This window comes from Sciurus vulgaris (genome assembly GCF_902686455.1).
Source record: "Sciurus vulgaris genome assembly, chromosome: 17".
Taxonomy (NCBI): Eukaryota; Metazoa; Chordata; class Mammalia; order Rodentia; family Sciuridae; genus Sciurus; species Sciurus vulgaris.
The window spans coordinates 3,330,984-3,358,206 of NC_136478.1; the positions used below are offsets into that span (position 1 = coordinate 3,330,984).

The following is a 27,223-nucleotide window of genomic DNA, read 5'->3' on the forward strand; positions in this document are numbered from 1 at the left end:
CGGCACCTACCTGTGCCCACAAGGTCTGGTCTGTCCCCGTCCCGGCCACTCTGCTGGCACTGTGGTGGCCTCAGCTCCTGGGTGGTCCTGGGGCCGGGGGGCAGGCTCTCCTGGCGGGGGCCTGGCCGTGACTCCGGCTCACAGGCAGGAGGGTGGACAGCTGCAGATGCCTCCAGAGATGCAGAGGTGACCTGCAAGGAAAAAGGTAGACATGGTAAGTGCTGGTCATGTCCACCTGGAGGTAAAAGAAAGGGACTCTCTGGCTGTGGGCACCCCCCCCACTGTCACCTGGCCTTTGAGGCTAGGTGGCTCGACTTGCTCAGGGCAGCCAGCACGAGTGCCTTCTTTGCCTTGCAAGCTTCACCCCGGGGACACCAGGCTATACGCTGGACCACCTGGGGAAACGTCACTACCAGCCTGACACCGGAGGCCCTGAGTCTGCAGCGTCAGCCGGCCCCAGAGAGGGCTTAGCCGGAGCTAGAGGATAGGCCCTGGGCTGGCCTCACTCAGCCTGCCCCCAGGGCGGCGGGGATGGTGCTTTGTATGCTTTGCCCAGTGAGCTGCTGGGCTCAGGATAACTCCTCCAGTGCCACCTCAGCTGCACCCCAAGAATCTGGGGGTGTCCCTTCTCCAGGTACCCTGGGAACGGGCTCCTCCAAACCTCCAGGTCTGTTGGGGCTCAGCTGGGAGGCTGGGTGCATCCCTACCTCACTGAGCACATGGAGCCTGTGGTGACAAGGGGACACAACAGACCCTGGGTCTGTGAGGTTCTTCCGGGGGAATGGGAGGCAGCCGCAGGCCTGTGCCCCCTCCTGGTGGTGACCGGCCATAGCTCCCGGCCCCACCTTTAGCCCAGAGGTGCTCGGTGTTCCTAGGTTCCTGTGTCAAGGAGACAGGGGAGCGTAAGGCCTGGGGCCCCCGAGGGACCAGGCAGCCTGCACCTTGGGACCTCTAGGACTGCAAAGAACAGCTCCATACTGTGCCAGCTACAGCCCAGGGGTACCCCCAGGCCATCTCGGGGCACCCAGCTGGGCCATGGGATCCGTGTCCTTGAGGAGACACTGGTGCAAAAGACTGCCAGCTGCCAGAGCCTCCTGCGGGCGGCTCTGTGTGAACCTCGGCAACATCAGCCCACTAGAGAGGCAGGCCAGGGGACCGACGGCCGTCCTCACCCAGCCCAGAGGCAGCCTGGCTCCTCAGCCTCCTCCCCACTGTTTGGTACTTAAAAAACTTTGCTGAGGTGCACCCAGCACAAAATTGACCAGGTTGACCTCTTTTTTTGCAGTTTGGGGTTAAACCCAGGGCCTCACGCAGGCTGGGCACGTGCTCCCCTTCTGGGCCACACCTCAGCCCTTTTTGAGACAGGGTTCTGCTAAGTAGCTGAGGCTGGCCTCAAGCTTGTGATCCTCCTGCCTCAGCCTCCCCAGTCACTGGGATCACAGGCATGGACACTGTGCCTGGCCAGGCAGCGCCCAGTGTTGTGCCATCCCCCGTCCATCTCCAGAACTTCCTCCTGATCCCAGAGGGAACCTCTGCCCCTTAAAGGACCCCACCCCTCCCAACCCCTGGTTATCACGCTCCTGTGGTGTGGCTGTCTGCACCTCCTCTCTTCCCACACCCTTCACAGCTGGGGGGACAGGGCCTGGGCACAGGAGCCTGGGGTCACACCCCGTCAGGGCGGCGGGGTCGAGGAGCTTCAGTCTGGCGGGCGGCGCACCCCTGCTGGGCCGTGGCCAGCGACCCCTGCTCCTGGTGACAAGCCGCGGAGACGGTGTGGCTGCAGAGAGCAGCTTGACGCCGATTCCAAGTGGTTTCGGGGATTAGTGCCACAAAACCCGAGTGCCTGAGCGGCCTGCTGGGCGGACTCCTCGGCCCGCGGCCCCTCCGGCCCCACGGCGAGACTATAAATCCACCGCTCGTTTCCTGGAACGCTTTCGTTATGGGATCCATATGGTGACACGGCCCAGACTACAGCCCCGCAAATCCCCCCGGCCTGGGGCTCCCTGGCCAGCACGCTTGCTCGCTCCCTCGCTGGCCAGCGGGGGCCCGAGCCCCCGCAGAGGTGCCCCTCCTTCTGACCTTGCCCCGGGTCACCTTGGGAACTCCTGCCAGGCTGGCGCTAAAGAAAACCAGGCACAGGGTGCCGTGTCCGTGATGCGTCACAGGAGAGCTGAATCGGCCAGGGGGGCTCCTGTGGCCAGGGTTTGGGGTCAGTCCAAGCATCATCATGCCAGCCCTGGAGGCTGCAGGGACCCAGAGGAGGCCGCATCAGCCCGGCCTCGACCCCGCCTGCCTTGCCTCCCTCCTGAGCCGAGGGGTCAGGTCCTGCTGGGAGCAGGCTGTGGAGGGACCTTGCGGGTGGGGGTGGCTCCTGGAGCAGTCCCGTGAGGACTTCCCGTGAGGACAGGAGTGGGCTAGCATGTCTGTGGCCAGGACCTGTGGGGCCCAGCTCAGCTCGAGGCCAGCTGCCCATCAGGAGAAGAGCCCCTCCGCTGCACACCCACGTGCCGGGCAGATCCTGCCAACCCTCCCGACCGCTCGCAACGGGGCCACAGTGACCCGGGAGCCCATGGTGCTGGACCTGACCAGGTGGTGAGACTGGTCAGTCTGGAGCAGGGAGGGGCGGGCTTCATGCAGAGAGCAGCCGATGGCGGAGGAGCCCCGGAGCCTGGGCTGCGAGCTCCCCACAGGGCAGACGTCCAGGCGGGCTTCCTGGAGAGGCGGGTTTGAACCAGGCCTTCAGGGGAAGCGGGCTCGGAAGCGGGGAGAGCCGGGAGGGGCAGCAGGCCTGCACGAGACGCCACGGGACGTCCTTCCCCACGAGGAGCCCTGGTGTGCCATGGTCTCCTGCCGTGTGCTGCCCGGGCGGGGCAGGCTGGGGCGGGCTGCCTGCTCAGACCAGTGCGAGGCTGGCCCAGCCTGGCAGGCCACAGGGCGGCCGTGGCTGGGGCAGCGCTCCCCTTGGGGGGCAGGCTGGGTGCCAAGGGCCCTGAGCCCTGTCCCGCCAGATCTGCTTCTCCAGGGAGCAGCTGGGCACCGCTTTGGAAAGCTGCGCTCTCTGGACTCGGGAGCGCGAGGGACTCTCTCAGCTGACCGCACCAACGCTGGGGCAGGCCAGCAACTGCTGATGGGGACGTGGCGTGCGCACCGTGTAGCCAGCCGCCCTGCGCAGCATGAACAGGGCCACCTCTGCCCCAGCACGTCCCTCCTGGGGAGAGAGTCCACAGATCGGAAGCCTGTGTCCACCCAAAAGCTTGAACGAGAACCTTCCAGGGGCCCACAGTCCCAGACCCAGAGACAGGGAGTCCTGAGGCCCGAGTGAGGACAGCTGGTTCTTTCCAGTGGCGCCTCCATTGAGGCTGCAGCCAGCTGGCGCCTTGGTCTGCGGCCTGGTGAGACCCTGGGCAGAAGCCCTGCAGAGCGGCGTGGCTGCCAGTGGGGCTCGGCCTAAGACACCGGCTTGTGACTGACCCAACCCACAGGCTCCGACAGCACCAGGCCTGCAGGTCCCGGGACCGCTTCCTGTCCAGCCCCGGGTGGCTGATACAGGACCAGGCGCCAGCCCCTTTGTGGGGCCAGCTCCACCCAGGACTCTGGGGAACTCGGGTCAGTATTAATACACAGGCATGGCCACCGGGCACCGGGGTCGTGGATACGCACCAGGAGGGTGGACACAAAGGTCCTCAGTCAGAGACACAGACAGTGGCCCAGAGCCCTGCTGGCCTTTGGTAGCCGAGCTCACAACCCCTGACTAACAGGAAGCAGGCTCTGAGCACAGCCACGTGGGCCTGCTGCCTGCCACACCAGAGCCGGGCCAGGGCTGTGATGCCGGGCCGACTGTCCTTGTCCCCCTCCCAGGGAGCCTGGACACAGATGCTTTCGAGGCACTAAGTGGCCACGCAGGCCCGGCTTTGAGCGTGTGGGCTGCACACGCCACCAGGCTGCTCCACCTGACAGTGTGCGGGCGGGCCGGCCGGCTCCTCTGGATGCAGGGACTCCGGCCCCACTGCTGCCTGCCAGGCCCTGTGTTCTCAGCCTTCCTGCCGGACTCCAGGGTCGCTGGGAAGGCAGGGCAGAGGCTGCGGGTGCCAAGCCCGGCTCCCACCTCACAGGTGTGCCTATCTTCCGGGGCCCTTGCCGATTTGGTCGCCATGGGCTCCCCAGGCCTCAGACCGCCTGCCTGTGTTTTTTGAGTTTCACTGAGATCTTTCTTGTGCTGCTGATTCACCCAGTTCTCTCCTTTGCAGGGCTGGGGGTCCAACCAGGGCCAAGTCATCCACTTACGTCGTGCGACTCAACAGCCTGCACACAGTCGCGGCCACCACGGTCCGCTCGCACGTCTCCTCCACCCCACAGGCAGGACCATCCCCCTGAGCCGCCCGTCTCCGCTCCCCGCCCCAGCAGCCACCGCCCGTCTGTCCTGCGTGCTGCCTGGGGGGAGTGTGGCTAGGACTCGCACACATGTGGCGTTTTGGTCAGCACTGTTTGTCCAGGCCCATCCGTGCCGCAAGGACAGACCTTGGACTTCAGGAACGGGCCTGTGGAGGGCCTGAGCAGCCGCAGGCAGGGGCAGACGCGCAGGCCGCTTGCCCAGGAGCCTGCAGGGCTCTGCTGCTCCCTCTCCCGCCCCCTTGCGCTGGGTCCTGGCCACTGTCCCCAGGGGCAGCTCTCAGACCCCCAGACCGCAGCTGCCCTCTGCAGCCTGGAGTGACCACACGGTGCCACCTCAGGAGGGAGGGTGGAGGAAACCGAGGGGGTCTGTCCACTGGAGCGCATGGCAAGCGCTCAGGAAGGGTCAGGTGGCAGCAGTAAAGCTGAGGGCCACCTGGGGAGGCTCTGCAGGCTCGGCCACGTGGGGCCCGGAGTGCCTCGCACACCTGGGCAGTTTCATCTCCAGCCGTCAAGGTCCTTTCCTAGGCCCGCTGCCCACTGCTGCCCTGAAGATCCATGACAGTCCAGGGTCCCTGAGTCAATCCAGGTGGCCCAAAGCCACAGGGCTGTCCTTCCCTACCCCTCCCGCCTTCTGAGGCAGCTCCAGATGGACTCCAGGAAGCCGGCCTGGGGCTGCAAGTCTGAGCCCTGCTCACCTGTGGATGTGACGGAGTGACTAGGCAAGTGTGGCCACTCGGACCCTCTGCCTCATACAATCACCCCAACAACCCTTCCTTAACTCCCCCTTGCAGAGAAGCCAAGTGAGCTGCCCATGGTCACTCAGTGGTCGAAGTCAGAGCCAGAGTGAGTCCTCTGTCAGGTACCTGGTCCTTGAACAGTGCCCAGCACACGGTAGGTGCTCACTAAATACCAGCAAGCCCACGTCCCACGCCCACGTTGGTGTGGCAACACCTGCCACCTTACCAGGCTCAGGCATTTGGGCTGCTGGTGGACAGCAGCAGGCAGGTCTGCTGATGGGCTGGGGTTGGTTGCCCTCCAGAGGGATCCGGGACAGGCCTGGCACCCATGCCCACAGGGACACAGCAGAGCCTTCTCTCTGCCCCCAGGACAAGACAGACACAGAAAAGATGCCAAGGGCAGAGGGGGAGCGGCCTCCCTCCCCGGCTGCTGGCCAGCAGCATGGTGGCCCAGCGAGGAGCAACTCCAGGACTGCCAGGGCCCTGTGGCAACATGCAGGTCACAGGACGGTGCCAGCTGCCATGAAGGAGAGGAGACGTGCCCGGCCAGCCCTGCTGTTGCCCAGCTCCCCATCACAGCCAGCTGCAGCCTGTAGCCCAGCTACGGAGACAGCACTCAAGCGGCATCTGTGGGTGGGCTCAGAGGCCAAGAACAAGCCCCTTATTCCCCACAATGGCTCCACCGCAGCAGAGGACCCAACGGGGCAGGAGAGGGAGCGGGAAGGCCGGCCAGGAGAACGGAGCTGCCCACGCAGAGTCCCCGGGAAGCAGTCAACTAGGGGTTCACGCATGTGCAGCAGCGCGGGAGTAATTGGAAAGTTATTAGCTGCGGGATAGACACGGCGCCCAGCAAATGAGTCATCAGGGCTAATTACGCACACGGCACACAGGCGGCCGCGGGAGGCTGCGCTGCCACATCTGCAGCAGCAATTAGGGCGCTCCGGCTGCGCACTCGGCCAGGGCGCCGTCTGGGCGCAGAGCTGCAGCTGGGGCCTCCCCCACCGCCAGCGGCTGGAGGGAGGAGACCCCGGGACCGAGCAGCCCCAGGGCCATGGAGACCCGGACAGCAGAGGGGCCAGCACTTGGACAGGACGGCAGTCTGTCAGCTGGCTCAGGGATGCCCACCTGTCGTCCCAGGACGCGGGACCCCTGGGCGTGAGCATGCCAAGTTCAAGGCCAGCCTGGGCAACTGAAGAGACCCGTGTCAAAATAAAAATGAAGGGGCAGGGGACAAGGCTCAGTGGTGCATGCCCAGGTCAACCCCCAGCTAAAAAGGAAACGGGAAAAGGAGGTGGTCTTTTATCTAGCCTCGGGTCTGGTGCTGTCCAAGCCACTGGGTGGTGGCCCAACGAGGAGGGCCTCTGGGGCGCAGAGCCACGTCTGGGAGCCCCACAAGGCCTGCCAGGCAGGTCAAGTAGGAGCTTCCACAGACCCATGCACGGCTGGGAAACTGGAACAGAAGCAGAAAACAGGCAGAGCCGCCTGGCCTCCAGCAGGCACAGAGCTCCACTGGGTATTCAGGAGGGAGGACGCCAGTATAGTTCAGCAGGCAGCGGCCACAGCCAAGTGGACGAAGAGGGGCCAAGCCGGCCCCGGTGGGGATCACTGCCCGACTCCCAGGCCTCCTCGTCCACCCCTGGGTACCCACCACTCCCGGCCTCCTGCCTGGATGGGAAGGGGCCTCTTGCTGGTCTTGGCACAGAGCCCTGCCGACTAACACCGCCCCACAAGCCTGCCCAGGGTGCTTTCTGGAGCACCACACTCAACCTGCCAAAGTCCTGACCAGTTCCGGCCCTGCACATGACACCAAGGGCCACGCGACTTTGCCCAGCCTAGATTTCCATCCACACCTGAAAGGCCCCTGTCCATCCACCCTCCCACCAGACGACCACCCACCCACCCGGCAGTCTGTCCATCCACTCGTCTATCCACCCACCCACTCACGCATCTACAAACTCACCCACCTGTCCCTCCTCTCCATCCACCCACCTGTCCATCCATCCCTCCACCCACCTGTCCCTCCATCCCTCTACCCACCTGTCCCTCCTCTCCATCCACCCATCTGTCCGCCTTCGCTCATCTGCCCATCCAGAGAAAGTTTACTGGACACGTACTACAGCCAGACCCTTTGCCTGGGACACAGGCAGATAACACCGTGAGCGCCCACCTAAGGATGAGCCGGCTGTTGGGGGCGGCGTCGCGCCATTTCCGTGAGTGCGCTGTGCTCAGGAGCAGGGGCGTGAGTGCAGAGGGTCCCCACAGCAGGCTGCACCGAGAAGAGGCCTCTGCCAAGACAGAGGAAGGCAGGGCCGTGGCCACGGCCACCGGAAGGATACAAGCTCAGGCCGGGCGGCACGTCTGCGTGCTTCTCCTCACTGGCTGAGTGGAGGCGCCCAGCCCCACTGCCCACGCCGTCTCTGATCACCTCCTCCACTGTGCCACCAAAACAGCCTCGGCCCACACGGGAGTGGACAGCTGTGGCTGTGGCTGTTCCGACAACACTCTAGTTATGGACACTGAACTCTGAGTTTCATACCAGTTTCACATGTGGCAAGGTAGGGTTCTTCCTTTTTTTTCAACCATTTAAAAATGTAAAAACCATTCTTATCTCACGGGCTATACAAAACCAGGTGGTCCTGGCCGGCAGGCCACAGCAGGCCGGTCCCCATCCCAGGAGCAGCCGGGAGGCCTGGGGGCTGAGCGTGCCCAGTGGGTGTACCACACCTAGTGCCAAACACCCTGGTCCAGGGGAAGGTCCCGTGTGCAAAACCAGCCAAGCGGTGTGCAGATGGGGGACAGTCTGAGTGCCCAGGCCCTGCGGGCCGCAGGTGGCTGGGACGACACTGCAGTGGTTGGCCGGGCACCTCGCCCTGGGCAGAGGCTGATGGAGCTCTGACAGTCATGGGCTGAGTGATCACCAGACTATTAATTTTCCTCCCAGCCCTCGCCGAGTATCACAGTGAAAAATGGCAGCTTAACCGCAGGGAAAGTCTTCAGGGTGACAAAAATAAAAATAGCTCTAATTGAAGTTGATAGAAATTATACCCTTTAAAAGCACGCGTCGGATGCGCAGGCTCTGACTGAAGTAACACGGGTGGGCTCGCCGCAGGCAGTCAGGGACGGCAGGCTCCGGGCTGCCCGTGGGCCTCAGGGCCCAAGCTGGGCCCTGGGCCCTGCAGGCACCACCACGCTGCCCCTCAGGCTGTGGCAGGCAGGACACACGGCCAGCCCTCTGGGTTCCAGTACCCAGGGTGGAGGTGTGTCCTGGGCACCTTCGGGGCCAGGGCTTGGCCACCAGCGCACAGGAAGCGTCCACAGGCAGGTGGGGGCCCAGCTGCAGCCTCCAGGCCGTGTGAGGTTCACAGGTCAGGAGGTGGAGCAGAAGGAGGCCACAGAGCCTGGCCCTCTCCTGTCCTTGTCTTTGGCAGCAGGAGTCGGTGCCAGGCACAGAGAGGTGATGAAGTCATTGCCAGGGGCATAGCTCTGGGTGCTCTGCCCATCCTGGGTGCCCTGCCTGTCCTGGGTGCTCTGCCCCATGCTGGGTGCTCTGCCCTTCCTGGGTGCTCTGCCCCATGCTGGGTGCTCTGCCCGTCCTGGTGCTCTGCCCGTCCTGGGTGCTCTGCCCGTCCTGGTGCTCTGCCCGTCCTGGGTGCTCTGCCCCGTCCTGGGTGCTCTGCCCGTCCTGGGTGCGCTGCCCGTGCTGGGTGCGCTGCCCGTGCTGGGTGCTCTTCTCGTCCTGGGTGCTCTGCCCCGTCCCGGGTGCTCTGCCCCGTCCCGGGTGCTCTGCCCCGTGCCGGGTGCTCTGCCCCGTGCTGGATGCTCTGCCCATGCTGGGTGCTCTGCCCGTCCTGGGTGCTCTGCCCCATGCTGGGTGCTCTGCCCTTCCTGGGTGCTCTGCCCGTCCTGGTGCTCTGCCCGTCCTGGGTGCTCTGCCCCGTCCTGGGTGCGCTGCCCGTGCTGGGTGCGCTGCCCGTCCTGGGTGCTCTGCCCGTCCTGGGTGCGCTGCCCGTGCTGGGTGCGCTGCCCGTCCTGGGTGCTCTGCCCCATGCTGGGTGCTCTGCCCTTCCTGGGTGCTCTGCCCGTCCTGGGTGCGCTGCCCGTGCTGGGTGCGCTGCCCGTCCTGGGTGCTCTGCCCCGTGCTGGGTGCTCTGCCCGTCCTGGGTGCTCTGCCCCGTGCTGGGTGCTCTGCCCGTCCTGGGTGCGCTGCTCGTGCTGGGTGCGCTGCCCGTGCTGGGTGCGCTGCCCGTGCTGGGTGCTCTGCCCGTCCTGGGTGCTCTGCCCGTGCTGGGTGCTCTGCCTGTCCTGGGTGCTCTGCCCCGTGCTGGGTGCTCTGCCCGTGCTGGGTGCTCTGCCCCGTGCTGGGTGCTCTGCCGTGCTGGGTGCTCTGCCCGTCCTGGGTGCTCTGCCCATCCTGGTGCTCTGCCCGTCCTGTGCTCTGCCCGTCCTGTGCTCTGCCCGTCCCGGGCACTTTCCACTCGTCTTACTTCACCTCCCTGCACAGCAGCGTGACGAGAGGCTCTGGCCACCACGGGGCACTTTCCAGACAAGGAGCCTCGGGGGCCTGGAGAGGCTGCGTCTTGGTGTGGGGATGGTGGGCCTGCAGCCCCGCCCTGGCCCTCACCTCCCTGCCCCACAGGTGCCTGGCGCTTCCGCCAGGAACTCCTCCCTCCTTCCTGGCCCGAATCCGAGCCAGGGGCCCAGGTCTGATGCTCGCTGGCCTCTAGAAGGACTCGCGCAGGCTTTTCCTTCTCTGCCCCGGAGGCTCGCCTGGTCAGCTCTGGACAGTGCTGGGGCCTCGAGGGGCACAGGCAGGACTGCTAATTAATTTCCAGTGTCCACTGGGCCCTGCCCTGGGCAGTTTCTGCCAGGGGCTGGCACTGCAGGACAGAGGAAGACAGATTAGGGCTCCCGGGTCCACAGGCAGAGCGCCTCCGAACGGAGCCCGTACACGTCTGATCAGCTAAGGTGGTTTTTCTGCGGTGCTGGGATGGCCCCAGGGACTCGCGTGCTAGGTAAGCACCCTGCCACTGAGCTACACCCAGCCCCGACCAGCAGAAGTTCCACCAATCTACATTTTTAAGAGCAGGAACTCATTATGTTGCCCCACTGGCCTGGAACTCGTAGGCTCATGTGAGCCTCCCGCCTCAGCCTCCAGGGCAGCTGCAGTGTCACCACCCTGTCTGACGGCCATGCACACGGTGACCACCCTGTCTGACGGCCATGCGCACGGTGCTGTGGACGGAACCAGGTCTCAGGCACGCAGGCTCCACCACTGAGCCACATCCTCGCCAAGACTAAGGTCTTAGAAATGCAAAGAGGCGCGCCCGAGGGCCACCTCCTGCTGCCCGCCCTCCGGGAGAAGGAGGTCCAGCAGTGGAAGACCAACCCCAGGGGGAGTGAGTCCTGGGAGGGTGGAAAGGGGAAAAAGAGAAGCAGGACATAAAAGGCGGAAGCTGTGGAAGGGCATGGAGGGCAGCCAGGTCCTGGCAGGCCTGGTCAGCACTGCGGCTGGCAGTTCCGAGAAATCCCAGGAGCAGCAAGCAGGCCCCGGGCCAGGCAAAGGACAGCACAGACTTGCCCGAGAGAAGCAGCATCCTCACTGGGGACAGAGCGGCCAGCGGAGTGTGTCTGGGTGGATTTGAGACTCTGGAGCCCGTTGCAACCGGCACAGAGGCTGCCTCAGGGCACCTGCCCAGCCGCGCCCCTGCCAGGAAAGAAGGGCTCGCAGGGCCCGCGGGTGGCACATGGTACTGACTGCCCATGGAGGCCACCAGGCAGAGGCCCAGTGCTGTCCACTGAGCAGCCACCAGTGCCAAAACCCCAGATGCTGTGTGGAGCATGGGCCTAACCGCGGGGCTCTGTGCCCGTGAGTGCCACACGGTGAAGCAGCTCCATGTGCTGAAGCTGGTCTTCAAGTACCCACCATCACTACAGGGCTGTGTGGCCACGGGCAGGTTACCGAACCTCTCTGGATTGCAGCTTCTCACCTGTAAAATGGCCACAGCGACAGTGCCTACCTCACAGGGGAAAGACGGTCTTGAGGGTCTTGAGACGGTCTCCAGGGAGCTGGCAAGCCCTGAAGGTGGCCACTTAATGTCACTTATGTCGTTCAGCCGCTGCCTGGTGGAGCTCTTCCCACACCCTGTCTGCCTGCAGGTTCTAGGGTGCAGCCACATGTGGAGACCAGGCAGAGAGCCGCCCACCCCAGAACCCGCTGCACCTGGACACTGTCCTCAGTTCACCCGGCACCCTCCAGGCAGAACCGCCCCTCAGGGCAGCCCAGAAAGCTGGGGACACCCGGACCCGCGGTCCTCGGGTGCTGAAGCCCCTCACGGTGGGTGAAGGGGAATGCCCACAGGGCAGTAGGGAGAAGCAAGATGTGGTGTGGGCAGGAGAGAAGCCTCACGGGTCAGGAGAGGCCAGGCGCAGGAAGCCGAGGGGCCATGCTCCAGAGCTTTAGCCTGGTTTGGTCCCATCACCAGCCCTCACAGGAGGCCGAGCGGGCAGAGGTTGCGGGGGTGGGGGGGCCAGGCGCTGGGCAGGCAGGAGAGGTTGCCAGCTACCCATCTCTCGGTGGGACGGCAGAAAGCCTGGGCAGGTCCCCTGCGGCCCAAGCCTCTGGGCAGGGAGGAGCTGAAAGGCGCACTCCTCAGAGCCAGGAGGGAACAAGGGTGCGCGGGGCAAGCGCTCTGCCCCACGCTGCACTCCCGGCCTGAGATCTCCTGCCTTTTCTCAGAGCAAGCAGAAGAGACCATGGCCAGCAGCACACGTGATAAACATGCTGGAGAAACCGAGTCCAGGCATTAGGCGCCACCAGCCCTGCCTTGGAGCTGACCAGCGGGTCCCCACCCAGGCCCTCGGCGCGAGGAGAGGCGCTGGGGGAGCGGCCCTGCGTCTGGACCCTCTTCCTGCTTGGTGCCAGGCCTGTGCGGCTCCAGCTGCTCTCCTGATGGGGAGCTGCAGGCCCAGGGCTTTTGGTGATGAGCTGCGGCCGCCAGGCAGCTGCCCATAGGAGCTCGTCCTTACGTGCTCCACGGTGGTGACGGTGAGAAGAGAAGGGACTGGCTGCCCAAATGCCTCCCATGCCAGGGGCAGATCTGGGTGTGCCCAGAAGGGTGTGCCTGGGTGTGAGCACGTGGACCCGAATGCACATGGCTGACACACTTGTGCACGTCTGTGCACATGGACACGCGTATGCACATGCACGCACCCAGGTATGCCCACGGAGCTCACCCTGTGCACACGTGACCGCGTGGTCCTGGGCCTCAGGCCACAGGCACGGGAAGGTCCAGGGGCTGCGGGGGTCAAGTCTGTGGGCTGTGGCCACCCTGCCCATGCTGGACTCCCGGGGGCATCCCCGAAACCCTTCAAGCTCGCTGCCACACACTGCTGCTCCAGTGGACCTTCGCCAGGGACAGGCAAAGGCGCCCACCCCGTGGTCGACCCGAATGCTGACCCCTGATGGGCAGGTGGAGGCTGGCGAGGGCCACGGGCTCAGCGCTGCCAGGTGGGCCCCGGGACTCTGGGGCCTTGGACCCTGTGGAGGATGGGCAGCAGGTCTCCCCCAGGGGTGGCTCGGCCGGACCTGTGCTGTCAGAGCAGAGGCTGGGCCTGCCTGGCCCAGCGCACGCTCCCACCTGGCTGTCCTCCATGTCCAGTCCCGGGAGGGTGAGAGTCGGTCCCCAAGCTGGCCAGCCAGCATGCTGGGCTCCTCCTGGGACACCAGGGGACACAGGGCACCCCACGGAAATGTCCGCTGGACATGAGGTCTCGGGGGTGTACAGGCTGTCCCCAGGGTGCCTGGTTGCTTGGTGGCCTCTGGGCCCCATGTGGCCCAGCTGCTGGGAGGCCTCAGACAAGGCACCTGCTTCTTTGGTGCCGGCTCCCTCTCACCCTGCCTCAGCTGTGCACTACCCCTATCAGCCCACTGCGGCCCTCACTGGTGTGGGGCACGGCCTCCCAGCAGTGATGGAGCGCCAGGCGGCCCGGGGGGCCAGGAGAAGAGCGCATGCCACGCAGGCTGTGGCTCCGCCCCCGAGGCCCCAGCCCCGCGGGGAGCCCCCCACCTCCCCACCTCCCCACCCGGAGCGGCAGGCGCATGCTCCGCCAGGCAGCGCTGCCAGGTGCCAGCTTGGTGGTTCCTTGCTGATTACTCGTTCTTACTGGATCAGAGGCCCTCTTGATTCAAAGCGGATTGAACTTTGCTCCTTGCTAAGAGGCCGGGCCCTCTGCCTCCAGCAGCTGGGGCCTCCCCAGTGTCACCAGGCGGGAGCTGCAGAGGCTGGGTCAGTGAGCTGGCAAGGGCCAGTCTGCCGGGGCCGCCCGCACCTGCCCTGGGCTGGAGTGGGGGCTGGCTTGGCCCGTGCAGGCTGGGGAGACCACGGTTGCCCCTCACCTCAGGGTCCACCCTTGTGTTGCGGCGCCAAGTGGGTGCGGTGGGAACTCAGCCTTGGAGGATGAGCGGGATTCTGAGCGGTGGGGATGGGAGAACCGTCCCCCTGGGGACTGTCACCGAGGGAGCCTCCAGCCCAGGCCCAGAAAGGACAGCAAGGATGGATAAGAGCAGGAGACGCTTCCCAAGGCCCCTGGGTGACAGGCAGTGACGGACGCAACCCCCAGGCAGCTCTCGCCCGGGGCTACGCCAGCCCCCCACGCAGCCCTCCAGCACCGTGAGATGTGGGTCAGGGAGACCCACACTTTCCAGGGTCACCCAGGTGGCGATGCAGGACCTAAGCTGGACCCGCCGCAGGTGCCCCGGGCTGCACAGAGACCAGTAAAGTCAGGAGGAGGAGGCTCAGGGAACATAGAGGGCGTGGTTGGGGGCCCTGGGGACTCAGGGAACAGCTTGGCCTCTGAAGTGACATCAGCCCAGGTAGGGGTGGCACAGAGGAGCCAGGGCTTGGGCATGTAGGGCTGGGTCTGCTCTGGAGGGGAGAAGGTACAGAACCAGGCCCACTGACCTCGGGCGGTGGGGGACCAGGGTCATCATCCCTGGGTGCTGACCGCCCACGGTGCAGGGCAGGTTCCTGGGGCACCGCCTGACCCCAGTGCCCACAGTGCAGGGGCTGAGGAGCCGCAGGCAGCGGGTGCGTGGCAGCCGGAGCCCATGGGCTGGGAGCTCTGCACTAGCCCAGGGGCCACGGGGGGAAGCGTGACGGTGAGGTCCCCAGGGGGCGAGGTCCGCCGAGACCCCGCACTCCAAGGGCCGGCCAGCAGAATGCCGGACCTGGCGAGCCAGCAGGAGGTTGGCATCTCATGGTCCCCTCTGGACAGGGAGACACTGAGGCCCGGGCCTCGCCGCGGGTAAGTGGCAGGCCAGCCTCTGGTGCGGGCTGGCTTCACTTGCTCTAGGCACCAGAAGCCCCTCTAAGGTAGTGAGGAGTGCAGAGCGGGGGAGACGCCACCCCGCAGGGGGCCTGGAGAGAGGGAGGGAGGGAAGGCCGGACGGGAAGCCTCGGTCATGGCTGGCAAGAGGCCAGCTGCCCAGTCACCCATCTGAGTGACGGAGGACGAGATTTTGCCATTACAGCCCATGGTCTCTGGATTTCAGTGAGGGAGACTGTTCGAGACCACCCCAGTGGGCCTGGCTTAATCCGGTGGGGGCCTTGGAGCAGGGCTGAGGCTTCCCTGCGGCAGAAGAAACACCCCAGGGACAAGACTCCACCAGGCGCCCCCTGCACTGGCATCTGGACTTGCCTGGCCAGCACCCAGGTATGAGCTGGTCCCAGCAGTGACCTCGGTCTCACCCAACTGCTGGACCTGCCCCACACAGGGCTTCCAGAGGGGAGGGTAGCCTGTGGGAGGGGAAGAGGAAAGTGGACCAGGACTTGGTCAGGGCAGGGCCTGTCTAGCGGCCACCCTGACCCAGAGCTGAGGAGGGGCGGAGCCTGCTAGAAAGCCCCAGGCCCGGGCACCAGAACGGCCAGTGTAGGCCGGGCACAGTGGCCCTGCTGGGAAGAGAAGGAGCAGGGGGTGCAGGGAGGCGACAGGGCTCCCAGGGCCGCTGAGCGCAGCAGAGAGACCCCTGGTGAACCTCGGGGAGAGAGGAGCCCAAGGGCGCCATCCCTTCCCCTGCGAAGCCTGGGGAGAAGGAAATGTGCTCAACAGTCAGAGCAAGACCGCAGGCCCAGCTTCTCTGCCGCGCCTGCTGGGCTGGGAGGGAGGCGGGAGGCGGCTGCGGCCTCCATAAATCCCATTAGTCAGGAGCTGCAGCTTCCAGCCCGACAGCTGGCCCGGGTCCTGCTGTGTGACCCTGACAAGCCACTCGCCTCCTCTGAGCCTCTGTGCTCCACCAGACGTCTCCAGCTAAGGTTTGTAGGGTATCAGGACCGAGCGGCCTCAGAAATACAGAATGGAGCCAGGTGAGAGGCGCATGCCTGTCGTCCCAGTGGCTCAGGAGGCTGAGGCAGGAGGATGGCAAGTTCGAGGCCAGTCTCAGCAATTTAGCAAGGCCCTAAGCCACTTAGTGAGACCAAGTCTCAAACCAAAACATAAGGAGGTTTAAAAAGGTGGGTGAGGTGGCTCCGGGAGGGCGCTCAGCAGGAGGCCCCTGGGGTTCCTTCAGTGCCCGGAGCAAGGGGAGGGAGGAATCTGTGGACCTGATATCAAGGGTGTGGGTGGGAGCAGCCCATCTCCAGCCTCCTGTCCACCTCTAGGTGTGAGTCCGGCTGGGCGCTGGCCCCGGCTGGCAGGAGGTGACTGAGAGTATGGGCCCCTCCCGAGTCCCACCCTGGGGCTGCCAGTCCAGACAGGTGCACACAGGTCCTGGGGGACCCCTAGAGTCCAGTGGAGCAACGGAGGCAGGGAGACTGGTGTGCACTCCAGGCAGAAGCCCAAGGCACAGAGGCTGTGAGAGGCGGGACCCCGTCCTCAGGTCCCAGGGCCCATGCGCCTTCCTGCCTTCCTCCTCTCAGTACTGCGGATTGAACGGGGTTCTTCAATCCCGAGACACACCCTCCACTCTTTTTATTTTGAGACAGGGTCTCATCAAGTGGCCCAGGCAGGCCTCAAACTTACAGTCCTCTTGCCTTGGCCTTCTGAGTCACTGGGATTACAGGCATGTGCCAGCGCACTGGCCTGAATACTCTTTAAGTATCTGGGGCCCGGCACCTCATGTTTTTTTGTGACTGCTGCTAAGAATCCTCACTGGCACAAGAAAGATGGGAAGAATTTCTCCATTTTCTGATTAAGTTCCTGAACTCAGAGAAGTTAGTAGTCTTGCCTAAGGTCACACAGCAGTGTTCGCACTTGGTCTAACTCCCCAACTGGGTGGCATTGGATTAAATCTTGCCCCAAGGCTGGGCCCTGAGGCGTGAGCCATCAACAGTTCAACGCGCCTGGGGTTCTGCAGTCAGACTAGAATGATCACCCTCCCCAAGACCCAGGAACGGCTCAGACTGCTCCTGCACCCGTATGAAGCGTGGGAGATCTGGCCCTGGCCTCTCTTCTGGCTGGCCAGAGAGGGCGCACGCGCCCGGCGAAGGAGCAGGACCTGGGATCCAGGCAGCTGTCCTTGGAACACTTACCCGGGAAACGCTCTGGACAAACCTGTCCCCACTTCCCAGCGGCTGAGGTGCCTGCAGCCCCTCCCTCATGCTGGGCCAGCTCTGGGGCTGGGGTCCTCCCTCTGGGGAGAGCCCCACAGGTCCTGTGCAATCATAGGACAACCTGCTGCCCTCCCCGTCTCAGGACCCAGGGCTCCAGAGGCCCACAAAGCCCCTTTCCCTGGAAGGGACAGTCGCCGGCTCTGGGGTCAGGACATGGACTCGCCACCACCCCGCCTGCAGCGCAGGGAGTCTCATCCTCCACGTGGCCTCCTGCGTCCAGGCTGCCACCAGCAGGTGGCCCCACCTGGGAGGCTGCACCACACCTGGCAGGTGGGCCCTTGCCAGGGCTGCAGGGATGGAGGGGACTCAGGCCGCCCGCCAGGTCCCTCTGCGCCCCCCGCGCCCCACCTCCCCGCCTGGCCTTCCTCGCCCGCAGCACCCGGAGTGACGGTTTTAATGAGTTCCTGGCCTCTAATTAGCAGGTGCGGCTTTGAAAGGAAGCGCTGGTGTTTACCTTGCGCAGAGCCCTTAATAACCAGCAGGGCAGCGCCGGCTCCTGCCTAATCCCTTCTGAACGCAGCGTTTAATGAGCCTCGCACGGAACCTCTCCTGGCCTCTCCAGGCGCCCCGGGCTCGGGGCTCCTTAGGAGCTGCCTCGCCCTCCAGGGAGAGGCCTGGGGCGTGGGCGTGGGGGCGTGGCCCCTGCAGGTCCCCATGGCGGCAGGGCTCAGGGGCTGCGCCAGGCTTTGCCTAAGTGGCTGGCCCTCAGGTGGCCCCCACGGGGACCAGTGCCCCGTAGGCCGCGGGCCGTGAACTCCACGCAGCAGCCTCAGGCAGGTGGGGCGGCCCCGCGGCACAGCAGAGGACACCCAGGTGCACCAGCCCTGGGCTCCTGGCTCCCGCAGGGAGCCCCAGGCACTCCAACCGGCCCTGACCTCGTGCCCAGGCCGCTGGGGAGGGTGGGGCAGAGTTCAAATGTTAGACCGCTTGAGCTGGCCATGCTCCGGGCCACTAGGGATGGGTCAAGTGGCTGCTGCCAGCCCACCCCCAAGGCCCTGACCCTGCCCTGTGGAGGGTCAGCCTGCAGCCTCAGGCACGGTGCCGCCTGCTCAGCCAGGGGACAGGCTGGCTGGGCAGCTGGGAGGTCTGGGTGGTCTCCCCAGGCCCCCTCCATCCAGCCTGCAGCAGGAGGCTGGGATGGAATGGAGCTGTCCCCATGTGCAGCCTGGCGGGGCCCACGCCCCTCCCTAGCTCCCTTCCCTGGTGCACAAGACCCAGGAAGGGACCTGCACTGTGACAGGAATATTCCAGAACAGGTTTCTGGGTTTTTTTCCCTTTTAAATAAATGGAGCTGCCTCGGGCTGCTTGGGAAGCAGAGGCCCCTCCCACCCACTTGGAAGCTGCGGAACAGCCGCGGCTGAGCTTGAAAGGCGCTGGAGTGCTTGGGCGGAGGGAGAGGGCCTCCCAGCTTCCTTTGTCCGGAAGCGGCCTCCCGCCGGCCCCCGCTGGGCCTTTATCTGGCTCAGCTGGCTCTTCCTGCAGCCAGGCACCTTGGGAGGTGGCTCGGAGGCGGCCCCCAGTCCCCCAGCTCACGGCCCCAGCGACGCCCCCAGGCCCCGCAGTCCCAGGCCCTTGCCATCCCAGGACGCTGCTGTCCCACCACCACCCTACTCTCGCAGGACACTGGTCAGGCCCGGGTCAAGCAGGCGTGAGCACACAGTGCTGTGAGTCACCACTTGAAGAGGAGGCTGAAGGTCTGAGTGGCCTTCTGGGAGGTCAGCCCAGTGATTGTCCGCTGGACTCAGGAGTCTGGGGGGCTGGGCCAGGCAACCGTGGGGCAGGGGTGTGATCGCTCGCAGGAGAGACAAGGTCCTGTGGCCTGCAGGTTTCCTCTCGGGCCTGTCCCCCCAGCACAGGCTTGTGGCAGGGATGAGTGACCCTCTGACACCAGAGAACACAAGCCACGCGTGCCAGCCTATGCTGTCCAACAGCGGCCACCACACGCTCTCCCAGAACTTCCGGTTTGGGTCCTTTGCCTTGAACCTGGGCGGGAGGAGGGCGCTGTGCCTCCCGGGCTGGCCCTGGGCCGCGGTGGTGCGTGCTGGGTGGCTCGGAGGCCGGGCTGAGGACAGCGATGCCTCCGTCAGTCCTGGTCCCGGCTGTGCCGCTGTCGGGAAGCAGGGCCCAGGGCCAGCAGGTGAACAGGCCATCCGGGCAGGGTTCCTGCAGCCTGGCCAGCTGCCCAGCGGGCACCCCCGTGGCGTGTGAGCCAGAGCCCCGGCCGTTGCATGCTGCTGTGCCTGGGTGGCTTGTCCCAGTCCCAAGTGACGAGTCCTCAGCTGATGGGGACCCACAGCTCTGGAAGCGAGGTCGTTCTGAGTGCCAGCACCGCTCCGGGCACGGCGCTCACTCAGTCCCAACAGGCACCATCCCACGGGACAGCCAGGCAGCGAGGAACAGAGGTGTCAAGTAGCACAAGAGGTCACACAGCCAGGAAGTGGCGAAACTGGGATTCACACCAAGGTGGCCACTCCAGTCTCAGGCCTCTCTGTCCTGTCCCCCGACCCTTGTGGTGTGACGAACAGCCAGCAGAGCCCTATTCCAAGGCACCGTGATCTCTAACACAGGAGGCCAAGGACAAGCTGCCCGCCATGCTTCTACCCGCGTGCTTTCAAAATGGACTTCCGGTGTCCTCTCTGGGATCACAGGACTTGACCTTTGGTCTGAAAACCACGATCTTGGCACCACGAGGGCCTGGAAGGACAGTGAAGAGCCCCAGGGTCACAGGGGGCCTGGGAAGCAGCAGGCGCAGTCCAGGCCCACAGCAGGTCCTCTGGTGCCAGACGGCAGTCAGGGGAAGGCGCCTGGCCCAGCCTCAGTGGCGGGGGCTCCCGCACAGCCGAGTTCCCACAGCCCCGCACGCAGTCCCATCCCCAGCAGAGACCACCACGCCCGGACCCCACGCGGCCTTGCCCTGGACTCGCCTGCTCTGGGTGGGTGGGTGCACACGCCAGGGTGTCATGGTGCCACTGCAGAGGCCTTGGGCCGGGACCCCAGGCCACTGGCGCCTCTCCCAGCCCGCAGACCCCAACACCCTCTGCCACCGCTTCCCCAGGCTGCCCCCGTCCCTCCCAGAGTGCCCCTCCTGGGATGCGTCCAGCTCGATTTGACCTGACCACCCGTGCCCCTGACCTCTCACCTTTTTTCTTGGCTAAGGGCAGTGCGGGGGCAGGGCCCAGCCTCAGAACGCTCAGAAACACTCAGCTCCGGGCACCCAAGGCCACATCTCGCTCGGCCACGGCACAGAAACGGCTCTGGGGCCACGTGACCCACCTGGGCTGGAGCCCGGCCTGGCCTTCCAGGTGAGCCCGCTGGCCCCCAGCACTCCCCAAGGTCCGTCTAGCCGTGAACCCACAGGCTGGAAGCCACTCAGTGGCGCCCCATTCTGCTTCTCTCCGTGGCTATTTCAGGAGCTGGTGGCACACAGAGCCACGTGGGCGCTGGGCTCAGGCTGGATGCGGCCAAGCCCCGTGCACCCCAAAGCGTCCAGGCCTCGGGGTCCTCAAACACAGACGACGAGGCCTGTCCTGCAGAGCCGCCAGTGGGCACCAAGCAGGTCCCTGACCGTGCGGCAGTGCCAGGGCCCGCCCGCCCCATGGTGCCAGCCGCTGACACACGGGCAAGGAAACAGGCCCCGCCCACCCACAGCCAAGCCACGTTTGATCTGCCCGCGCGCGTTTACTGTTCTTCGCGACAGGGTTTGGAAGGCAGACCGCGTGGCCGGACGCCATGCTTTCAGGGCGCTGGAGCCCGCAGCTTCTGGGTGGGCTGCTCCTCCCTCCCTGGCTGATCCCTTGGGCACTGTCAAACCCAGACCAGCCCCAGGGATGGCAGGGGACACGCTTCCCAGAGTGTGAGCCACGTGACGCTGAATGGCCTCTGGCGAATGGTGCTGCCCAGAGGGGAAGGAGCCATGGTCAGACCTGGTGGTGGACATGGTCCTGGTGGCCAGAGAGCTGGGAACCAGGTCCCTCGACGCCACCCCTGGCTCGCGACCCTTGGACACACACTTGGCACAGCCCACTGCCTCTTGGACTCAGCTTCCCCAGCTGCAGGGGGCCTGATGGTCTAGGTGACTGGCTGCAGGGCGCAAGAGGGGGAGAGAGTGGAGCTGACCTACTGTCCACCCCTCCCTCCCCGCCCTGTGGCCCCAAGGTCCCTGCTGCCAGGTTATTTTTAGGACCCTCTGACATCCCAGGAGTCTGCCACTCCAGACACGCATGAGTCCTGAGCACCTACTATGTGCCAGGGTCTGTTGTAGCAGCTGGGGACAAAGAGTGACAAGGACCTATTCAGATGCTCACAGGCAGCAGAGGCTGAGTACCAACACCAGCAGGCGGGTTAAGACGGGAGGGACTGAGAGGAAGCGGGTGTTACCCAGGGGGGCCACCTGAGCAGAGTCCTCAAAGCCATGAGGGTGGCTCTGAGTGTGGGCCAGGCAGGATAGCAGGAGCAAAGGCCCTGGGGCAGAGGCAGCAATGAGGCCCATGTACTGGAGCAGGCAGGCAGGGGAAGAAAGGAAGAGGAAGAGTCAATAGAGGGTGTGATCACATGGGTAGGCCAAGTACACTGGCTTGAACAGTGTCCCCAAAGTCAAGCCCCTCGGACCTCAGAATGTGGCCTTATTTGGAGAGAAGCATTTGCCAGGGTCGTTCATGAAGATAGGTCTGGAGGAGGGTGGCCCCAAGTTCACGCCACAGTGTCTCCCTAAGAAGAGAAGCAGCGAGGTAGCGGGAAGCCCGGGGAAGACGGGCAAGACTGAGCCGCGGGCCAGAAGCCGGAGCACAAAGAGAGAACAGGCTCTGCCACCCGTCGCCCCGTCCGTGGCACCTGGTTACAGCAGCCCAGAGGGTTGCACGGGGGAAGGCTGGGTTCCACTCTGGTGAGGCAGTGTCCAGGAGGCCATGCGCACGGCGCATGTCACGAGGGGACCAGTCGCCCCCGGTGCTGGGGAAGAACCCAGGGTGCTGAGGCTGAGCCACATCCCAGCCCTTTCTATTTTGGGACGGGGCCTCGCTGAGTCACCGAGGTGGCCTGGAACCTGCCGTCCTCCTGCCTCAGCCTCCCGAGCCAAGTGTGACTGGGTTCGGAAGAGCTGTCACGTCCGCTGCTCGTCCTGCCTGCCTGGTTCTGTGGCTTGCTGGACTGGACAGGTGTGACCTGAGCAGCGTCTGGTGGCAACTCAGGAGCCGAGGGGCAGTGTCCTGGGTGGGAAAGTCAACTGTGGAGGAGGTGGCTCTGTGACGGCGCCTGCCACGCACGCAGGAGACGCTAGACACACTCCTGACTGCCCTCCAGGGACACGTCTGTAAGCCACGGACGTCTCTGGTGCCCGTCCCTCGTGGGAGGGTGAGCAGGCCCTGCCACCTCGGGAGGCGGCTGGCTTGGGGGCAGTGCCGTGGTCCTGCAGGCCCTGCTGGCCCTCTGCCTGCCTCACCTCAGGTTCACCAGGCAGACTTCCTCCTGGAGCCTGTCATCATCCGCCCCAGGACTGTCCCTCCCCGGTGTCTGATGACTAGTGGTGGAAGTGGGCGCTTCATGGGCTCCGGGACCCCAGCCCAGCCTCTGGTGGGCCCAGACGTCAGGGCAGCAGAGACGAGGAGCGGGGGCCTCCCAGAGGCAGGCCCTGTGCCCGGCCCCAGTCACACCGTGTCACCTGCCCCTCCAACCAAGCTGCAGGCCACCCGCTTCCAAAGGAGGACCCGACGCTGGAGCCACGCCCCTCTGGCGCCTGGCCCCTGGGCTCTGCCTGGCTCCTTGGAACGTGGCTGGACTGATGAAGGGCCCACTGTCCATGGTACCGAGGGGCACGGAGGGGACGCCGTGTCAGTTCAAAGATAGAGCACTCAACATCGGACGGGGCCGACGGCTAGGCAGGCAAGCGTCCGCCCAGGTCCCGGGACCAGGGCGCCAGCTCCTCACCGCAGGCTGGCCTGGGCTCCGCACCGCGGCCATCTCCTACCTGTCCCAGCGCCCCCCAGTCAGCCAGCCCCCACGGACCCTGCCTCCCGGCGTTACCAACGGGACCCCGCGGGCACACACGATGGGTCCTGCAAGGTCAGGCACCCAGGCCCTTCGCTGACCCCGTGGTCACTGCTTGTGAGGTGCTGGACCCCCAGGGCCTGGCGGAGGGTGCTGGTGTCCCCTGCCCTTAGGGCTGACACCTCTGAGTCCCTGGCCCACAGGAGGGCCTCCTGCCCACCGCCCGCCCAGACCAGCCTCTCCTCAGGAACAGGCTCCATGATGGCCGGCCCTCCCAGGCTGGAGACCAGACGCCCTCTTTCCCAGCTCCCCAGAAGGAGGCCTGGCCCTGCCTGTCTCCCTGGGAGCCCCCCAGAGGCTGATGCCCAGACCCTCAGCCTCTGAGGGGAGGCCTGTCTCCTGTTGCCTCTCCTGGGCACAGGCCGGGGACGTTGCCTCGAGATCCCCGCTTGCAGGGATCCTGGCCACACAGGAACGTCATGGGCCAACCTGCCGCTGAATCCGCCAGGAGCGCCTCCCCCGCGGGCCACGGCTCAGTGCTGCGGGTCCCCGGGAGCTGTGCAGATCAGCCTACGCCAGCCTCCCTAGGGGCAGGACCCTGGGGCCATGGCCGGTGGGGCCTGGAAGTGGCTCAGGGCCAGAGCTGGTGGGGCACAGGGGAGAGGAGAGCGAGGGCAGCAGGGGACACTGCCCACCACAGGACCTGACCAGTCTGAGGCGCCCACGGCTCACCGCCCAGTGGGCACCTGCCCCACCCACACCCAGGCAGGTGCCCTCACCTCTAAACTGCCCTAGCGTCCCTACTGTGCCCCTTCACCCACCATGGGACAAAGGCCCAGCCTCGGGTCCCAGGCGCCTTGCCTGCCCTGAGCATGGGGTGGTCGGGGACAAGGCAGAGGGTGACTCCCCACAGGTCCCCAGGGAAGAGCTGGAGGCCCGCGGGGCCCACGGCCAGAGGGGGCACACTCCTGCCTCCCTCTGATGATCGCTGACTCGACTCGGCTGCTTAGGCGTCTGGGCCCTGCTGCCCCCAAACCCGCTGGGTGGAGCCATGCGGACAGGGCACGCAGGCCAGGTGCACCCACCACGCTGCCCACCCCGCCCACAGCTGCCCCCTGGGCATACAGGCAAACGGCCGCCCGCAAACCCAGGGGACACAGGTGGGAAGGGGACCTCAGGGATCTACGGCCCCACAGTCGGCTCCAAACTCACCCCAGCCAGGGGAGGCCTCCCCGAGGACGTCCAAGGTCCTTGCGGGTGGCCTGGTCTATGGAGGGCCAGAGCACTGACCTCCTGCTGCCCCCTACTGGCCGAAAGCTGTCCTGGCTCCTCTGAGAGTCTCCACCCCCACGCTCACCCCAAGGGAGCAGGGACCGGTGGACCAGGACGCTGAAGGGGTGGACCTGCCTGTCCCCTGCCGTGGCCATAGGTCACCCAGGGCTGGGGAGCCCCCTGCCTGTGCCATAAACCAGCAGTCACCCCGGATGGTGGAGGCAGACATGAAAAGGGGCCTCTGCTCCTCAGCCTGCAGTGGTGCTGGTGGGCATGCTGGGCTACAGGCCACGTGCTGCAGTTTCCACGGCTCCTTCTCCTAAGAGCAGTCACTGGGAAATCTAGAACGGCACAGGGACCGGCTCACTGCTTCTGTCTGCCTGGCTCGGGAAACGAGGGAGCTGACTGGAGCTCCCAGTGAAGCCCTCCGCCTCTGGAGCAGGGAGTCAGGCCAGGCAGCCTCCTGTGGCGAGGCCAGTGCTCGGCTCCGCACACTGACCAGCTGCCCGGGTGGAGCCCTGGAGCAGCTGGCCCGCCCTCTGGCCCTGGCTCCCTCTCACCCGGGGCTCTGCACCTGCTCCTGCTCCTGCTCCCTGCAGCCTCTGTTCTGGCCAGCCTCCCCACCCCCAGCAGGCCTTCCTCACTACCTGGGGTCACCCTGCAACTCTGCCTGGACAGGCCTGTGTCCTCCCATCCCTGCCTGCATGGGATCCAGCCTTCAGCCTCCCTGAGGGGTTGTCAGACAACACAGTGACCCCCGTTCAATTTGCATTGCAAATAAACTGCACTTCCTTTACCATAAGTATATCCTGGGCAGTAGTCGGGATATACTTACTCTAAAAGAACAGAATAAAATTCGGCACGTCCTGAATGCTGCACAGGATCACTCCTGCTAAAAGAGTCTTTGTGCTAAAAGAGTCTTACTGTCCTGAACCTGGTGGCCCCATCCCGACGGGGCACACATTCCCCTTTCGTCTCTCAGGGATGGGCTTGCCAGGCTGGGGGCTTCCCGTACCCGCAGCACGGGGCGCTGTGGTGTGTGCCAGGGAACACTGGCCTGGCCAAGGCGGGCTGGACCTTCGCACGCACCCTCCTTTCCGACGGCGTGGGGCTGGCGGCTTCCCTGAACGCTTCGGGGATCCCCTCCAATGATGAAAGACGTGGGCACACCCAGCACACGTCCAGCACACCCCAGGACTGTCACCACCAGGTCCCAGTCCTGGCCGAAGCTGAGGGCTGCTGGGCCCCAGCTGCCAGCTGCTGACCCTCAGCTGGCCCCTTCGCCTCTTCCTTGGTCAGGAGCTGGGCCTACGGAGAGCCTGGGATGCTCCGAGAGGAAATGTGGGAGCAGCTGAAGGTCACTGGGCACCTCAGTTGCCGGTGTCCAGAGCAGGCAGGGCTGGTGTCCCTGGCTATTTCCAAACCCAGCCCAAGGCCTCCGCCGAGCCTCTGCTCTGGCCTGCTGTGGGTGCGGAGATTTCCTACGTGGCCCTGATCTGAAACCCTGTGACCGGGGAGGGCAAACGCCAGGCTGGACGCCTCCCTTTGGAGCAGACGGCAGAGGCAGGGACAGCGTCAGGTCGCTGCTCGACAAGACAGGGAATGTGGGGCCGGGAAGGCCAGTCCCTGGGAGGGCACCATCTACCAGAACCCCAGAAAGCGACTGACCGCAGTGGCCCTGCCCTCAGGGAACCCCGACAGGGGACTGAGGCTGGGACATGGGGGGGGGGGGCAGGGGGGGGCAGCCTCTGAGCTGGAGAGTGCCCTGGGCAGGCGGAGGAGGCAGGTTCACGGAGGGATGCGGGAGAGCGAAGAGGGAGCCCCGGCCAGGCAGAGGGGCCTGCAGAGCCCCCCTCCAGGCCAGGCCAGGCGTCCCCTCACACACGCAGGACCAGGCGAGGGTCAGGCAAGCTGTCCGTGCCCATGCTCATGTGGGCGTGGGGTGGGTGTGGACTCACACCTGCAGGGCAGTTAGCCGGCCAGTCTGGCTGCACCGCCAGGCCTGACCCTCCATCTACCCCTGCTGTCCGCAGACGCAAGGGTCATGGCACCCCGTCTATCCACAGCAGGCGAAGGGCTGCCCAGAGGGCTCCTGGGAGGAGGTGCCCAGGGGAGTCGCTCTGGAGGGCTGGGCCCTGTGCCCCACCCAGCCTCCCTCCCCAGGCCCCAGAACCCTGCCAGGCAGAGGGGCCTGCAGAGCCCCGCTCCAAGCCAGGCCAGGCGTCCCCTCACACAGGCAGGACCAGGATAGGACCATGGCCTCTCGGCTCCCCCAGGTGGCCAGGGGTAAGGCTTGAGAAGGCCAGAGTGGCTGTTGCCAGCTCAGCCTGGGCTGGAGGGGGCAGAGGCCAGGCCTTGCCTGAAGAGCGACCCAGTGGCTCCCAGACAGCCCCCCAGCTTGTCCTGACTGCCCAGCCCCCAGGGCCTCCTGGCCTCAGCCTCTGTGCCCACTGGGCCTGGCGCCAGAACCCTTCTCCCCACCTGCCCTGCCGGGTGCCTCTCCAGCTGCCCCAGGGTGACCAGCAGGGCAGGAAGACCTCTTGGCAGAGGGCAGGGGGGCGCAGGAAGGGGAGCTGGGGTGGGGGTGGAACTGCTCTGCCTGCTTCCCAGCGGATGAAAAGGGCCCGTTGTCCAGAGGAGAGTGGCTGAGGTGGCCTGGCCCCAGCCCCCCGGGCAGGCCACGCTGGGACTTCCACCGGTGGTCTTCGGGCAGGGGCAGCCCCCCCCGGACGTGGAGTCACGTGAGGCGAGGGTCAGGCAAGCTGTCCGGGCCCTGGAGGACTCGGAGAGGCTGGACAGGCCCGGAGCACCAAGCCCGGCCTCTGCAGGCGGGGAAGGACCAACCCTTGGGGCCACCTCAGGCGGGGCCACTGCCTGGACAGGAAGGGCAGAGCTGGGGTGGGGCCTGAGTCCACACGCTTCCCAGGAGCACCAGCCTCGGCCACGCTGAAGGCCCCACGGGGCCAGCCTGCCCCTCGAGAGGCCGGGCAGGCCACGCAGCGCAGTGGGCTCGGCCGGCTGGGTTCACGCGCTGGCCTCGCAGGCGGCAGCTGCTCTGGCCTCTGCGAGAGCAGCTGACGGCTGTTCCTTCTCTCCCAGGGAGGCCACTGGAGCCCACTGGCCTCAATGCCCGCTCCGTCCTCTGACCACAGCCTGGGTGCTAGGGGTCCACTTGGGAAGGGCGGACCCCTCTGCAGGTGCCCCGGGTCCAGAGTCAGGGAGGCGGCCTCCCCG

The 27,223-nt window shown here is 65.7% G+C and overlaps 1 protein-coding gene across 5 annotated transcripts in view; it reads right to left on the reverse strand.

Moving 5' to 3' along the window:
* Positions 1-27,223, reverse strand: part of GSE1 (Gse1 coiled-coil protein) — a 310,866-nt gene that overhangs the window by 209,444 nt on the left and 74,199 nt on the right. For all 5 annotated transcript variants that reach the window (XR_013760548.1, XM_079119584.1, XM_079119583.1 and 2 more), the window contains exon 2: positions 11-191. Coding sequence is in view for 4 of the 5 variants with exons in the window: in XM_079119584.1 (XP_078975710.1) it covers positions 11-191 (181 nt within the window). In the remaining variant the exon portion in view is untranslated. The remainder of the gene's footprint in view (positions 1-10; positions 192-27,223) is intronic.